Raw genomic sequence first — 17,782 nt, 5'->3', positions numbered from 1 at the left:
TATATGTGGTTGTAGCGGTAACTTTTTCCAGGTATTAATAGGTAACTTTCAACCAAAGTATAATTGCTAACCTTTTAAAACTACCCACTTGGTATAGGCCGGTAACCACTTCTAAACCATCTGTGGTCTGTAGCAGTAACTTTTTCCCCGGTATTAACTGGTAACCTACAATAAAAATGTTGCCAATTTTATAAACTGCCTATAAGGTATAGACTGTAAACCACTGCAGAAAATAAGTTTTGGTAACTTGTCAGCACTAAGTCTAAAGTTATATTCCCAATTGGGGCAGATATAGAATTGCAAAGAAAAATTGGCACATTCTTAAAGGTACAGGCCAAGGTATTATTAGAGAGGACAACTAATGACTCTTTAGAGAACAAAGGTATAGGCCGGTAAATCACCAACTGAACATAAAGGGAAAAAACTACAATTGATAAACAAAAGCAATCTGCTTCAAACTCTGATAAAAATCAATGAAAGTATTTAGCTCTGCTATGATACACAAAAAGTTAAAAACATAGGTAAAACAGTTTACACAGATATTCCTTTAATAATAAAAACGGTGTTACTTGCTAAAATCTTGTTGAAAGGAAAGAAAACTTTGAATAAATTACATAAGAACTATAAATACAAAGTTACAAATTGCAGGGACAATTTAGACTCCTTTAATTGTAATAACTTAAATCCAGGAATTTAACCGGATATTATATATCGTGAATTCAGTAACATATGAATATACACCTTGACACAATGTTACATTTGATGTGATTACTCCCAGTTTAACCATACTTTGAATCACTCTCTAAACATTTGGTTTCATTAAAAACTAAATACGATAAAACTGGAGTATATTTTGATAGTATTATAGGGTGGAATGCAGTTATAAAAATATTACTCTAACCCCAGCATTACTGTAAATAATTCCAATCACAGTAACTGTAGGTTCGACACTAGCACAGCATGAATATGATCCCTGGGTAAAGTTACCTATTGTTCTATCTTAGAATCATTAAGCTACAGGCCAGTCAATCACTGAGGCTTATAAAACTGAATGCAAATATACATAAAAACCAATTTCAACAGCAGACGTTAATTTTAAAAGTTTTGTCTTTGTATGTATGTAATGGTTTTAAAATAATTTCCAATAAAGGTTAAATTTTAAACTCTAGCTCTGAACTCCGCCGAGGAGTCTCATGTAAGTCATTATCCACATAATGATGTTGCAGGAATATGAGTGCTAAACAGATGTACATTTTTGTTAGTTTAATACTGATTTGTCCTAGTTTAAAGTTTTATTTACAAGCTACTAAGGATTTTCGTCAAACATCGGCATTGTTTGTTGTCTACTCTGGACAGAGAAGAGGCCAAAAGGCTTCAGCAACTTCTTTCTTTTTGGTTAAGAAGTATAATCTTAGCTTATGAGACTGCTGGCCAGCAGCCTCCTGAAAGAATTACAGCTCATTCCACTAGAGCGGTAGCTTCCACATGGGTTTTTAAAAATGAGGCTTCTGTTGAACAGATTTGTAAGGCGGCGACTTGGTCTTCGCTTCATACTTTTTCTAAATTCTACAAATTTGATACTTTTGCTTCTTCAGAGGCTATTTTTGGGAGAAAGGTCTTACAGGCAGTGGTGCCTTCCGTTTAAGCGAATGCCTTGTCCCTCTCTTCATCCGTGTCCTATAGCTTTGGTATTGGTATCCCACAAGTAATGGATGAATCCGTGGACTGGATACACCTTACAAGAGAAAACAAAATTTATGCTTACCTGATAAATTTATTTCTCTTGTGGTGTATCCAGTCCACGGCCCGCCCTGTCATTTTAAGGCAGGTGTTTTTTATTTTTAAACTACAGTCACCACTGCACCCTATAGTTTCTACTTTCTCTTGCTAGTCTTCGGTCGAATGACTGGAGGTGGCAGTTAGGGGAGGAGCTATATAGACAGCTCTGCTGTGGGTGATCCTCTTGCAGCTTCCTGTTGGGAAGGAGAATATCCCACAAGTAATGGATGAATCCGTGGACTGGATACACCACAAGAGAAATAAATTTATCAGGTAAGCATAAATTTTGTTATAAAATGTAACTTTTATTCTGGTTACAGTAAATGCATAAAAAAAACAACTAAAGACCCATTGACTGGATTTCTGATAATAGGATAATATTGCATTTGATGTGTATAATATACAAACAGGAATCCACACTGTGAGGTTAATATCTAGAATGGAGATATATAGTATTACTGCTAGTGACGATAATATAGTAATATCGCCTGGATCAGGAAAAGAGGGCTGTAATTAGTACTTAATCCCTTTTAACATAAATTCCACAACAACATGAAATTATGTAATAAATATGTATCAATGTGGCTAAGATAGTCCTATTAGCCAGGTTGGTTCTTGAGTATCATATCATAGGGGAAACTTGATATAAAGAATTATTCTGATTGAAGATTGAAGAATATGTGATGCTTCAACATATGAATACATTATCCAGAACACTTCTATTTGATATTATAATAAGTGGTACTATTATGGTCATGCTTCCATATCATCATCTGGTTCAAACGCAGACCACATTGTTGGTTTGGATTAATGTACGTTCCACAACAGAATGTTAAATGTATACATATGTGGCTTAGATAACCCTATTAACCAGGTTAGGTCTTAAATCTCATACCATTGGGGACACTGATATGAAGAATTGTACAGTTTGTGAAGTATGCAGTCCTTCAACACATGAATGAGATTTCGAGTATCACTGTATATTAACATAGAGAGGCTACCGTGGATGTTAACATTTAAGTTATTCATTTGATTCCTCAACTGAATTTGGTCCTTTAGTAAAAATCTGGTCTGTATACCAGAATGTAACTATATTGCGCAACTGGGGATTTGTTAACGTCACCTCTATTACTAGTTAGCATGGATTGGTCTTGGCGTGGTAGAATTCTAATGTTGCCTTGGAATTCGTTACAATTGTGGCTTCATAGTATTATTCGATAGTTCTAGATTAACAATGTGTGTGTCTGTGATACTTATCCGGAGCAGTTATGTTTGTAATTTAAAATAGATGGCACTAATATGTTCTTGCTCAAATAACCTCGTCTGTTTTAAATACAGACCCATTATACTGATTACTTGTTAGGTGTTACGATGACCTGCCATTATCTTATCCCTTAATTAACAAAAGGATCTTTGTATATGGTAAACGGTTTGTAATGAAGCAATTTAATATATTAGTGGTTGCTGCAACAGATTTCCCTGTTGCTAGATCTACTCGAGCAATACATTAACCTGCCCTCACAAATTAAACTTACTCTGTGCAGTATCCTCAAATAGCATTTGTGTGCTAGGATCTGTGTAGAAATGCTGTTATAGTTTCTCTATACAACTGCTATGAAAACACCACACAGCTTAAGTTTAATTTGTGAGGGCAGGTTAATGTATTGCTTGAGTAGATCTAGCAACAGGGAAATCTGTTGCAGCAACCACTAATATTAAATTGCTTCATTACAAACCGTTTACCATATACAAAGATCCTTTTGTTAATTAAGGGATAAGATAATGGCAGGTTATCGTAACACCTAACAAGTAATCAGTATAATGGTCTGTATTTAAAACAGACAAGGTTATTTGAGCAAGAACATATTAGTGCCACCTATTTTAATTACAAACATAACTGCTCCGGATAAGTATCACAGACACGCACATTGGCAATCTAGAGCTACCGAATAATACTATGAAGCCACAATTGTAATGAGTTCCAAGGCAACATTAGAATTCTACCACACCAAGACCAATCCATGCTAACTAGTAATAGAGGTGACGTTAACAAATCCCCAGTTGCGCAACATAGTTACATTCTGGTATACAGACCAGATTTTGACTAAAGGACCAAATTCAGTTGAGGAATCATATGAATAACTTAAACGTTAACATCCACTGTAGTCTCTCTATGTTAATATACAGTGATACTCGAAATTTCATATTCATGTGTTGAAGCACTACATACTTCACAAACTGTACAATTCTTTATATCAGTGTCCCCAATGGTATGAGATTTAAGACCTAACCTGGTTAAAGGGACATAAAACACAAATAGTTTCTTTCATGATTTAGATAGAACATCACATTTTAAACAACTTTCTAATTTACTTCTATTATCATATTTTCTTCGTTTTCTTGTTATCCTTATTTGAAAAGCAGAAATGTAAGCTCAAGAGTGTGCACGTGTCTGCAGCACTACATAGCAGCAGTTTTGCAACAATGTTATACATTAGCAGAAGCACTAGATGGCAGCACTATTTCCTGTCCTGTAGTGCTTCAGGCATGTGCACGCTACCTACCTAGGTATCTCTTCAACAAAGAATAACCTGAGAATGAAATAAATTTAATAATAGAAGTAAATTGGAAACTTTTAAAAAATTGTATTTCTTTTACAAGATATGACGAGTCCACGGATTTCATCCTTACTTATGGGATATCGCCTCCTGGTCAGCAGTAGGAGGCAAAGAGCTCCACAGCAGAGCTGCATAAATAGCTCCTCCCTTCCCCCCAACCCAGTCATTCTCTTTGCCTGTGTTAGTGATAGGAAGAGGTAAAGTGAGGTGTTAGTTTAGATCAATTGCTCCTCTTTGGAGTCTGAATTTAGTTCTGAAGGTTCTTCAAGGGGTTCCGTTTGAACCTATGCATTCCATAGATATTAAGTTATTATCTTGGAAGGTTTTATTTCTGGTTGCTATTTCTTCTGCTCGCAGAGTTTCTGAGCTTTCGGCATTACAATGTGATTCTCCTTATCTTATTTTCCATTCTGATAAGGTGGTGTTGCACACCAAACCTGGTTTTCTTCCTAAGGTTGTTTCTAACAAAAATATTAATCAGGAAATTGTTGTTCCTTCCTTGTGTCCTAACCCTTCCTCTAAGAAGGAGCGCCCGTTACATAATTTGGACGTAGTCCGTGCCTTGAAGTTCTACTTGCAGGCGACTAAGGATTTTCGTCAAACATCTTCATTATTTGTTCTTTTTTCTGGAAAACGTAGGGGTTAGAAAGCTACGGCTACCTCTCTTTCTTTCTTGGCTGAGGAGTATCATCTGTGTTGCATATGAGACTGCTGGACAGCAGCCTCCAGAACGAATTACGGCTCATTCTACTAGAGCTGTGGCTTCATCATGGGTATTTAAAAATGATGCTTCTGTTGAACAGATTTGCAAGGCTGCAACTTGGTCGTCTCTTCATACTTTTTACAAATTTTACAAATGTGATACTTTTACCTCATCCGAGGCTGTTTTTGGGAGAAAGGTTCTTCAAGCAGTGGTGTTTTCCATTTAGGTTCCTTTCTTGTCCCTCCCTTTCATTCGTGTCCTATTGTTTTGGTATTGTATCCCATAAGTAAGGATGAAATCCGTGGACTCGTTATATCTTGTAAAAGAAAAGGAAATTTATGCTTACCTGATAAATTTATTTATTTTACGATATGACAAGTCCACGGCCCGCCCTGTCGTTTTTCTAATACAGATTTTACTTTTTGTTAAACTTCAGTCACCTCTGCTCCTTGGCTTTTTCCTTTTTCTCTTTGCCTCCTCCTGCTGACCAGGAGGCGATATCCCATAAGTAAGGATGAAATCCGTGGACTCGTCATATTGTAAAAGAAATAAATTTATCAGGTAAGCATAAATTTCCTTTCTCTATCTGAATCATGAAATAATTTTTTTGTGTTTAATGTCCCTTTTAATAGGGTTATCTAAGCCACATATGTATACATTTAACATTCAGGATATTTCTTACCGACCAGAGACGGTGTAAACTAGTTTCGGAATGTCTTGCCCTCCGGACCTCCTTAAGGCTGCAAACTAGCTTCGGCATGTCTTGCCCTCCGGACCTCCTTAAGGCCATCCGTGGCTCAGTGTATGGAGTTAATTGGTCTTATGGTGTCCAGCATGGACATCATTCCCTTTGCCAGGTTCCGTCTCAGACTGTTACAGCTGTGCATGCTGAGACAGTGGAACGGTGATCATTCAGATCTGTCTCAACAGATTTCCCTGGACAGCCGGTCGAGAATATCGCTCTTGGTGGATCTGTCCAGATCATCTGTCCCGAGGGACATCCTTTCTACGACCATCCGGGGAGATTGTGACTACGGACGCTAGCCTCTCAGGATGGGGAGCTGTTTGGGGTGCCAGGAAGGCACAGGGCCTGTAGTCTCAGGAGGAACGCTCCCTCCCAATCAACATTCTGGAACTTCAAGCAATCTACAATGCTCTTAAGGCTTGGCCTCTTCTGGGTTCGTCCCGGTTTATCAGGTTCCAATAAGACAATATAACCTCGGTGGCATACATCAATCATCAGGGGGGAGCAAGAAGCTCCCTAGCGATGAGGAAAGTATCTCGGATTCTGGAGTGGGCTGGGCTGTCGGCGATCCACATTTCGGGTGTGGACAACTGGAAGCAGATTTTCTCAGCAGACCATCCTTTCATCCGGGGGCATGGTCTCTCCATCCCGAAGTGTTTGCGGAGATATGCTACATGTGGGGGATGGCAGAGATATATCTCATGGCGTCTCATCCCAATACCAAACTACCCAGATATGGGTCGAGGTACAGGGATCCTCAGGCGAAGCTAATAGATGCATTAGCAGTGCCTTGGGGGTTCAATCTAATCTACCTTTTTCCGCCATTACCACTCCTTCCTCGGTTAGTGGCCTGCATCAAGCAGGAGCCGGCAACAGTAATACTGATTGCTCCATCGTGGCCGTGAAGGACGTGGTTCGCGGATCTGGTGAGGATGTCATCTTCTTCTCCATGGAAGATATTACCTTTTCGCAGGGCTTCTGCTGGAACAAGGTCCTTTTGTTCATCAAAATCTAGATTCTCTGAGGCTGACTGCGTGGTGATTGAACGCTTAGTCCTTGCCAAGAGAGGTTTTTCTGAAAGAGTTATTGATACTCTCATTCAAGCTTGTAAGCCGGTTACTTGTCGCATCTATCATAAAGGTGTGGAGAACCTACTTATTCTGGTGTGAAGAGTGTGGATTTCCTTGGCATAAAGTTAAGGTTGCCAGGATTCTGTTGTTTCTCCAGGATGGTCCGGAGAAGGGTCTTTCGGCCGGTTCCCTGATGGGACAGATTTCGGCCTTGTCTGTTTTACTGCACAAGAGGCTCTCTGAGCTTCCAGATGTTCAGTCTTTTGTTAAGGCTCTGATTAGGATCAGACCTGTGTTCAGATCTTCGGCTCCCCCTTGGAGTCTGAATCTGGTTTTTAAAGTTTTGCAACCGGCTCCGTCTGAGCCTATGCATGAAATTTGATTTTGTTTTTAAGACCAGGGTGTTCCAAACAACAAATTATAGCCCTCCTTTTGGTAAATGAAAGCTCATGGCTATAAAAAACAGACTTTGGGGTAAGCCCCTTTGTATTTTACCAGAATATTGGCATTTCTACGTCACAGTGATGGAGGTTTGTACTGTGATTTTTATTTCTGGCAATTTTATTGAATTTCTGGAAATGTTTCTGGTTATGTTAGCCAAACCAAATGACATTTTATATCCATTCTTCAGTTTCGGAGCTTGAGCATACAACCCTTGGAGACACTGCTGCTGTTCTGCACGTCCCTCTGCAGTCTGCTCAGTATTTCTACAAAATTGATTGTTCCAAGTGAAAAACAGAATTTATGTTTACCTGATAAATTACTTTCTCCAACGGTGTGTCCGGTCCACGGCGTCATCCTTACTTGTGGGATATTCTCTTCCCCAACAGGAAATGGCAAAGAGCCCAGCAAAGCTGGTCACATGATCCCTCCTAGGCTCCGCCTACCCCAGTCATTCGACCGACGTTAAGGAGGAATATTTGCATAGGAGAAACCATATGGTACCGTGGTGACTGTAGTTAAAGAAAATAAATTATCAGACCTGATTAAAAAAAAACCAGGGCGGGCCGTGGACCGGACACACCGTTGGAGAAAGTAATTTATCAGGTAAACATAAATTCTGTTTTCTCCAACATAGGTGTGTCCGGTCCACGGCGTCATCCTTACTTGTGGGAACCAATACCAAAGCTTTAGGACACGGATGAAGGGAGGGAGCAAATCAGGTCACCTAAATGGAAGGCACCACGGCTTGCAAAACCTTTCTCCCAAAAATAGCCTCAGAAGAAGCAAAAGTATCAAACTTGTAAAATTTGGTAAAAGTGTGCAGTGAAGACCAAGTCGCTGCCCTACATATCTGATCAACAGAAGCCTCGTTCTTGAAGGCCCATGTGGAAGCCACAGCCCTAGTGGAATGAGCTGTGATTCTTTCGGGAGGCTGCCGTCCGGCAGTCTCGTAAGCCAATCTGATGATGCTTTTAATCCAAAAGAGAGAGAGAGGTAGAAGTTGCTTTTTGACCTCTCCTTTTACCGGAATAAACAACAAACAAGGAAGATGTTTGTCTAAAATCCTTTGTAGCATCTAAATAGAATTTTAGAGCGCGAACAACATCCAAATTGTGCAACAAACGTTCCTTCTTTGAAACTGGTTTCGGACACAGAGAAGGTATGATAATCTCCTGGTTAATGTTTTTGTTAGAAACAACTTTTGGAAGAAAACCAGGTTTAGTACGTAAAACCACCTTATCTGCATGGAACACCAGATAAGGAGGAGAACACTGCAGAGCAGATAATTCTGAAACTCTTCTAGCAGAAGAAATTGCAACTAAAAACAAAACTTTCCAAGATAATAACTTAATATCAACGGAATGCAAGGGTTCAAACGGAACCCCCTGAAGAACTGAAAGAACTAAATTGAGACTCCAAGGAGGAGTCAAAGGTTTGTAAACAGGCTTAATTCTAACCAGAGCCTGAACAAAGGCTTGAACATCTGGCACAGCGGCCAGCTTTTGTGAAGTAACACAGACAAGGCAGAAATCTGTCCCTTCAGGGAACTTGCAGATAATCCTTTTTCCAATCCTTCTTGAAGGAAGGATAGAATCCTAGGAATCTTAACCTTGTCCCAAGGGAATCCTTTAGATTCACACCAACAGATATATTTTTTCCAAATTTTGTGGTAAATCTTTCTAGTTACAGGCTTTCTGGCCTGAACAAGAGTATCGATAACAGAATCTGAGAATCCTCGCTTCGATAAGATCAAGCGTTCAATCTCCAAGCAGTCAGCTGGAGTGAAACCAGATTCGGATGTTCGAACGGACCCTGAACAAGAAGGTCTCGTCTCAAAGGTAGCTTCCAAGGAGGAGCCGATGACATATTTACCAGATCTGCGTACCAAGTCCTGCGTGGCCACGCAGGAGCTATCAAGATCACCGACGCCCTCTCCTGATTGATCCTGGCTACCAGCCTGGGGATGAGAGGAAACGGCGGGAACACATAAGCTAGTTTGAAGGTCCAAGGTGCTACTAGTGCATCCACTAGAGCCGCCTTGGGATCCCTGGATCTGGACCCGTAGCAAGGAACTTTGAAGTTCTGACGAGAGGCCATCAGATCCATGTCTGGAATGCCCCACAGCTGAGTGACTTGGGCAAAGATTTCGGGATGGAGTTCCCACTCCCCCGGATGCAATGTCTGACGACTCAGAAAATCCGCTTCCCAATTTTCCACTCCTGGGATGTGGATAGCAGACAGGTGGCAGGAGTGAGACTCCGCCCATAGAATGATTTTGGTCACTTCTTCCATCGCCAGGGAACTCCTTGTTCCCCCCTGATGGTTGATGTACGCAACAGTTGTCATGTTGTCTGATTGAAACCGTATGAACTTGGCCCTCGCTAGCTGAGGCCAAGCCTTGAGAGCATTGAATATCGCTCTCAGTTCCAGAATATTTATCGGTAGAAGAGATTCTTCCCGAGACCAAAGACCCTGAGCTTTCAGGGATCCCCAGACCGCGCCCCAGCCCATCAGACTGGCGTCGGTCGTGACAATGACCCACTCTGGTTTGCGGAATGTCATCCCTCGTGACAGGTTGTTCAGGGACAGCCACCAACGGAGTGAGTCTCTGGTCCTCTGATTTACTTGTATCTTCGGAGACAAGTCTGTATAGTCCCCATTCCACTGACTGAGCATGCACAGTTGTAATGGTCTTAGATGAATGCGTGCAAAAGGAACTATGTCCATTGCCGCTACCATCAACCCGATCACTTCCATGCACTGAGCTATGGAAGGAAGAGGAACGGAATGGAGTATCCGACAAGAGTCAAGAAGTTTTGTTTTTCTGGCCTCTGTCAGAAAAATCCTCATTTCTAAGGAGTCTATTATTGTTCCCAAGAAGGGAACCCTTGTTGACGGAGATAGAGAACTCTTTTCCACGTTCACTTTCCATCCGTGAGATCTGAGAAAGGCCAGGACAATGTCCGTGTGAGCCTTTGCTTGAGGAAGGGACGACGCTTGAATCAAAATGTCGTCCAAGTAAGGTACTACAGCAATGCCCCTTGGTCTTAGCACAGCTAGAAGGGACCCTAGTACCTTTGTGAAAATCCTTGGAGCAGTGGCTAATCCGAAAGGAAGCGCCACGAACTGGTAATGTTTGTCCAGGAATGCGAACCTCAGGAACCGATGATGTTCCTTGTGGATAGGAATATGTAGATACGCATCCTTTAAATCCACCGTGGTCATGAATTGACCTTCCTGGATGGAAGGAAGAATAGTTCGAATGGTTTCCATCTTGAACGATGGAACCTTGAGAAACTTGTTTAAGATCTTGAGATCTAAGATTGGTCTGAACGTTCCCTCTTTTTTGGGAACTATAAACAGATTGGAGTAGAACCCCATCCCTTGTTCTCTTAATGGAACGGGATGAATCACTCCCATTTTTAACAGGTCTTCTATACAATGTAAGAATGCCTGTCTTTTTATGTGGTCTGAAGACAACTGAGACCTGTGGAACCTCCCCCTTGGGGGAAGTCCCTTGAATTCCAGAAGATAACCTTGGGAGACTATTTCTAGCGCCCAAGGATCCAGAACATCTCTTGCCCAAGCCTGAGCGAAGAGAGAGAGTCTGCCCCCCACCAGATCTGGTCCCGGATCGGGGGCCAACATTTCATGCTGTCTTGGTAGCAGTGGCAGGTTTCTTGGCCTGCTTTCCCTTGTTCCAGCCTTGCATTGGTCTCCAAGCTGGCTTGGCTTGAGAAGTATTACCCTCTTGCTTAGAGGACGTAGCACTTTGGGCTGGTCCATTTCTACGAAAGGGACGAAAATTAGGTTTATTTTTTGCCTTGAAAGGCCGATCCTGAGGAAGGGCGTGGCCCTTACCCCCAGTGATATCCGAGATAATCTCTTTCAAGTCAGGGCCAAACAGCGTTTTCCCCTTGAAAGGAATGTTAAGTAGCTTGTTCTTGGAAGACGCATCAGCCGACCAAGATTTCAACCAAAGCGCTCTGCGTGCCACAATAGCAAACCCAGAATTCTTAGCCGCTAACCTAGCCAATTGCAAAGTGGCGTCTAGGGTGAAAGAATTAGCCAATTTGAGAGCATTGATTCTGTCCCTAATCTCCTCATAAGGAGGAGAATCACTGTCGACCCGCCTTTATCAGCTCATCGAACCAGAAACATGCGGCTGTAGCGACAGGGACAATGCATGAAATTGGTTGTAGAAGGTAACCCTGCTGAACAAACATCTTTTTAAGCAAACCTTCTAATTTTTTATCCATAGGATCTTTGAAAGCACAACTATCCTCTATGGGTATAGTGGTGCGTTTGTTTAAAGTGGAAACCGCTCCCTCGACCTTGGGGACTGTCTGCCATAAGTCCTTTCTGGGGTCGACCATAGGAAACAATTTTTTAAATATGGGGGGAGGGACGAAAGGAATACCGGGCCTTTCCCATTCTTTATTAACAATGTCCGCCACCCGCTTGGGTATAGGAAAAGCTTCTGGGAGCCCCGGCACCTCTAGGAACTTGTCCATTTTACATAGTTTCTCTGGGATGACCAACTTGTCACAATCATCCAGAGTGGATAATACCTCCTTAAGCAAAATGCGGAGATGTTCCAACTTAAATTTAAATGCAATCACATCAGGTTCAGCTTGTTGAGAAATGTTCCCTGAATCAGTAATTTCTCCCTCAGACAAAACCTCCCTGGCCCCATCAGACTGAGTTAGGGGCCCTTCAGAAATATTAATATCAGCGTCGTCATGCTCTTCAGTATCTAAAACAGAGCAGTCGCGCTTACGCTGATAAGTGTTCATTTTGGCTAAAATGTTTTTGACAGAATTATCCATTACAGCCGTTAATTGTTGCATAGTAAGGAGTATTGGCGCGCTAGATGTACTAGGGGCCTCCTGAGTGGGCAAGACTCGTGTAGACGAAGGAGGGAATGATGCAGTACCATGCTTACTCCCCTCACTTGAGGAATCATCTTGGGCATCATTGTCATTGTCACATAAATCACATTTATTTAAATGAATAGGAATTCTGGCTTCCCCACATTCAGAACACAGTCTATCTGGTAGTTCAGACATGTTAAACAGGCATAAACTTGATAACAAGTACAAAAAACGTTTTAAAATAAAACCGTTACTGTCACTTTAAATTTTAAACTGAACACACTTTATTACTGCAAATGCGAAAAAAACATGAAGGAATTGTTCAAAATTTACTAAATTTTCACCACAGTGTCTTAAAGCCTTAAAAGTATTGCACACCAAATTTGGAAGCTTTAACCCTTAAAATAACGGAACCGGAGCCGTTTTGAACATTAACCCCTTTACAGTCCCTGGAATCTGCTTTGCTGAGACCCAACCAAGCCCCAAGGGGAATACGATACCAAATGACGCCTTCAGAAAGTCTTTTCTAAGTATCAGAGCTCCTCTCACATGCGACTGCATGCCATGCCTCTCAAAAACAAGTGCGCAACACCGGCGCGAAAATGAGACTCTGCCTATGCTTTGGGAAAGCCCCTAAAGAATAAGGTGTCTAAAACAGTGCCTGCCGATATTATTATATTAAAATACCCAGATAAAATGATTCCTCAAGGCTAAATATGTGTTAATAATCAATCGATTTAGCCCAAAAAAAGTCTACAGTCTTAATAAGCCCTTTTTGAAGCCCTTATTTACAATCGTAATAAACATGGCTTACCGGATCCCAGAGGGAAAATGACAGCTTCCAGCATTACATCGTCTTGTTAGAATGTGTCATACCTCAAGCAGCAAGAGACTGCTCACTGTTCCCCCAACTGAAGTTAATTGCTCTCAACAGTCTTGTGTGGAACAGCCATGGATTTTAGTGACGGTTGCTAAAATCATTTTCCTCATACAAACAGAAATCTTCATCTCCTTTCTGTTTCTGAGTAAATAGTACATACCAGCACTATTTCAAAATAACAAACTCTTGATTGAATAATAAAAACTACAGTTAAACACTAAAAAACTCTAAGCCATCTCCGTGGAGATGTTGCCTGTACAACGGCAAAGAGAATGACTGGGGTAGGCGGAGCCTAGGAGGGATCATGTGACCAGCTTTGCTGGGCTCTTTGCCATTTCCTGTTGGGGAAGAGAATATCCCACAAGTAAGGATGACGCCGTGGACCGGACACACCTATGTTGGAGAAACTTTAATTATCTCCTTGTATATTTACCTGCCCAAAAATGTTTGGAATGATATACATTTCAAATTGTACGTATGGATATAATGAATGCGGTTTCTGTACAAAGATCTAGATTTAGGCAGTTTTACTTTAAAATAATTTTTAAATCAGAAACCCCAGAAATAAGCAAGTAGGGCCAAATTGTCCCCAGAAATAAGCAAGGAAAAAAATTCAACTTTAATGATTCAGATAGAGCAGCAATTTTATTCAACTTTCCAATTTACTTCCATTAACAATGTGCACAATCTTTATATATTTACACTTTTTGAGTCCACAACTTCTAATGAGCATGTGCAAGATTTCAAACTATAAGTACAGTGGTTATGGAAAATAATCGCCCCCCTTGAAAATAATCCAATTTCTTTCCTAAGGCATGAAGAGTCCACAATTTCATTCAAATTACTAGTGGGAATTCAACTCCTGGCCAGCAGGAGGAGGCAAAGCGCACCCCAGCAGAGCTGTTAAGTGTCTCTTCCCTTACCCATAATCCCCAGTCATTCTCTTTGCCTCTGTCACAGGAGGATGTGTGAAGATGGTGTCTGAAGATATTTAATCTTTTAATGGGTACTTTTACCTGCAAGCAAGGATTGGGGGCTATGCTGTGTCCATGTCAATCTCTTTAGTAAGAGTAATGGTGGTTTTTAGCAGTTAGAAGGCGGCGAGGTGGTCTTTGCTTTACTTCTAAAATTATTGCTACCCCTCTTATAGTAAACCAGGGTTGGTTACTCTGTTTTTCTTTTCTACCCAGGATCCTGTCAGAGGAAGATGAAGCTGACAAGACTGAGAATGCCTGTCTGCTCCACAGCAGAAGACACTGTGCGGTAAGTCCATTTATATTACTTATTCCTTTCCCTTGGCAGGTATTCTGATACTGTCATCAGGGATCGGGGGAAAGTTTAACGGTGACCAGCTGGCACCTCTGTTGCCCTGTTAGATGGGTCTAGGAATTTTAGTTATATCCCCGTCTGGGGATATAATTTAAGTATGAACAGCATGGCATTAACTGGCATCTTTTTAACGCAACTTTAAAGGAAAGCTCCGGTTCTCAAATTATTGATTAACCCTCTGTGGGTTTTGCCCTGAAACTAAGATACTTGGCGCTGGTGTAAAGGTCTCTATATAGGGCGCTTATGTTCAGAGTTTCTGAGTTTTTGGTTCTGCAGTGTGATTTCCCCTTACCTTATTTTTTTATGTGGATAGGGCGGTCCTGTGTACTACATTGGAATTTCTTCCCAAAGTGGTATCGGATCACAACTTCATTCTAGAAATTGTTGTTCCTTCTTTTTGTCCGAATCCTTCTTCTCAGAGGGATCGTTGGTTACACAACCTGGATGTTGTGCATGCTCTATTATTTTATTTTCAAGCAATCTTCTGCCTTGTTCATGCTTTTTGCTGGTAAGCATAAGGGTCAGAAGACCACTTCTACTGATCTTTCTCTCTGGTTGAGAAGTGTTATCTGTTTAGCATATGAGACAGCTGGACATCAGCCTCCTGTAAGTATTACGGCTCATTCCACTAGGGCTGTCTCTTCTTCCTGGGCTTTCAAAAATAAAGCTTCTGTGGAGCTAATCTGCAAGGCGGTCACTTAGTCCTCATTGCATTCTTTTTCTAAATTCTACAAAGTACTTTGGCCTTAATTGAGGCTTCTTTTGGAAGTAAAGTTCTTCAAGCGGTGGTGCCTTCTGTTTAGGTCTGCCTGTCTTGTTCTCCCTCCATTTCATACTGTGTCCTCTAGCTTGGGTATTGGTTCCCACTAGTAATTGGAATGAAATTGTGGACTCTCCATGCCTTAGGAAAGAAAACAAAATTTATGCTTGCCTGATAAATTTATTTATTTCCGGGCATGTAGAGTCCACGACCCGCCCTTGTTACATTTAAGACAGAAATTTTTGGTATAAACCTCAGACACCTCTATACCCTTGTGTTATCTTCTTTTTCCTTTGGCCGAATGACTGGGAATTATGGGTAAGGGAAGTAACACTTAACAGCTCTACTGGGGTGCTCTTTGCCTCCTCCTGCTGGCCAGGAGTTGAATTCCCACTAGTAATTGGAATGAAATTGTGCACTCTCCATGCCCTGAAAGAAAGAAATTTATCTGGTAAGCATAAATTTTGTTTTTGTTGCTTTGCAGCCTGAAATAAAGACGGACACAGTTTTTGTTTATCCAGTTTGTAATTACTCAGTGCAACTTATAACATCCTAGTGAAAGCAATAACACCAACATGTCAGGCAAAAATAAAGACAATTCAAAAACAGAATCACTGAGTTGCAAAAAATATCACCCCCTCCTAAAATTACTTGTAAACTCAATCAGGTGTAGCTAATCACTTTCTCAACTGCACACACAAAGCCATTTGACCTTCAACTCTGATCGCTGTGGGCATATTGGTTAGTTCAGCATGAAAAGAGCTTTCATGGAGCATATCAGTCCCTGGTAGTGCAACAGAAGCAAACAATCAACTTTGGGTGGCAAGGCACTGTCAAAAGATCTCCGGGATAATGTTGTGGACAGGCACAAGTCAGGAGATGGATACAAAAAAATATCAAAGGCTTTAGCAATGCCTAGAAGCACAGTGAAGTCTATTATTAAGAAGTGGAAGGTATTTGGTACAACACAGACCCTCTCTGGATCAGAACGTCCTTCCAAACTGGATTAAAGACCCAGGAGGCAACTGGTTAGAGAGGCTATCAAGAGGCCCACCGCAACTCTGAAGCACCTGCAGGAATTTATGACAGAGTGGTCATTGTGTGCATGGGAAGGTTGCAAGAAAAAAGCCACTCAAGAAAGGCAACATGCAGTCACGACTGAGCTTTGCCATAACACACCTAGGAGATTCTGAGGCCACATGGAAAAAGGTGTTATGGTCAGATGACTAAAATTGAATTATTTGGCCTCAACAGCAAACGATATGTCTGGAGGAAATCCAATACAGCTCACCATACAAATTACATCATACCTAAAGTAAAGCATGGAGGTGGTAATATCCTGTTATGGGAGTGTTTCTTTGCAGCAGGCACTGGAGCATTTGTCAGGATAGAAGGAATAATGGATGGGGCAAAATACCGTCAAATTATTGAGGAAAATCTGCTGCGCTCTGCCAGGAAGTTGTCAATTGGAAGAAGGTTTACCTTCCAACATGACAATGACCAAAAACACACAGCAAAAATGACCAAACAGTGGTTGTCGAAGAAAAAGGTGAATGTCCTTGCATGGCCTAGTCTGAGCCCAGACTCAAACACTTAACATTAGAAAGAAGTGGATGGGTGTATAAAGGAATGTGTGATACTCTACTCAAACCACTCACCACCATTGAATATTACCTCATAAAATATTTTTTCCCCATTAAATCTGTTTTGTTTTTTATTTAGAATATAACTCAAATTTTGCCTCAAAGTTTTGATCTTACTTAATCTATTTTAAGACTGCAAAACCTTGATACAATTTTGCTTAAAGGGACAGTCTACTTGATTATTTTGTTTCATTGTTTAACAAGATAGAAAACACCTTGTACTACCCATTCCCCAGCTTTGCACAACCAACATTGTTATATCAAAATACTTTATAACCTCTAAACCTCTGCCTGTTTCTAAGCCCCTGCAAACCACCTATTATCTCAGTGCATTTTATTAGCCTTTACAGCTAGACAATGCAAGTTCATGTGTGCCATATAAATAACATTGTGCTCACTCCCAGCACTAATTGGCTAAAATGCAAGTTTCAAAAAAGCACTGAGATAAGTGCAGTCTGCATAGGCTTAGATACAAGGTAATCACAGAGGTAAAAAGTGTATTAGTATAACAGTGTTGGTTGCGCAAAACTCGGGAATGGGTAATGAAGGGATTATCTATCTTTTTAAACAACATTTTCAAGTAGACTGTTCCTTTAATTTGCGTCAACTCTGAACACACAGTACATTTGTTGGTAATCAAATATAAATATATATACATTTCTTTTTTTATATAGGTCATCAAAAAATTAAGCAAGTACACCAATGTTTTGCTGTCAAGTCCAGTAACAATGTTAAAGACTTGGGCCAAGTAAGTAATGTGTGTGTTTATTGGCATTTTTTATTGAAAGTGTATATTTAACTTTGGCATTAAAAATAAAATTAAGTGCACATTTGCAGTTTCACTATTCATGACCACTGTTTCCTGTGATTCTTTCTTCTTGGACTTTTTCCTTCTTGGGCTATGTAAGTTTTACTTGTTTTCTATAGAAAGTCTGTC

The 17,782-nt window shown here is 40.8% G+C and overlaps 1 protein-coding gene across 1 annotated transcript in view; it reads left to right on the top strand.

Moving 5' to 3' along the window:
- Positions 1–17,782, top strand: part of DHX37 (DEAH-box helicase 37) — a 324,396-nt gene that overhangs the window by 261,539 nt on the left and 45,075 nt on the right. The window contains exon 26 of the mRNA XM_053701847.1: positions 17,520–17,593. Within this exon, the coding sequence (XP_053557822.1) occupies positions 17,520–17,593 (74 nt within the window). The remainder of the gene's footprint in view (positions 1–17,519; positions 17,594–17,782) is intronic.

Source organism: Bombina bombina, chromosome 2, assembly GCF_027579735.1.
Source record: "Bombina bombina isolate aBomBom1 chromosome 2, aBomBom1.pri, whole genome shotgun sequence".
NCBI lineage: Eukaryota > Metazoa > Chordata > Amphibia > Anura > Bombinatoridae > Bombina > Bombina bombina.
Note: the sequence above shows the minus strand (reverse complement) of the source record. Positions and strands in the feature narration are given on the sequence as shown.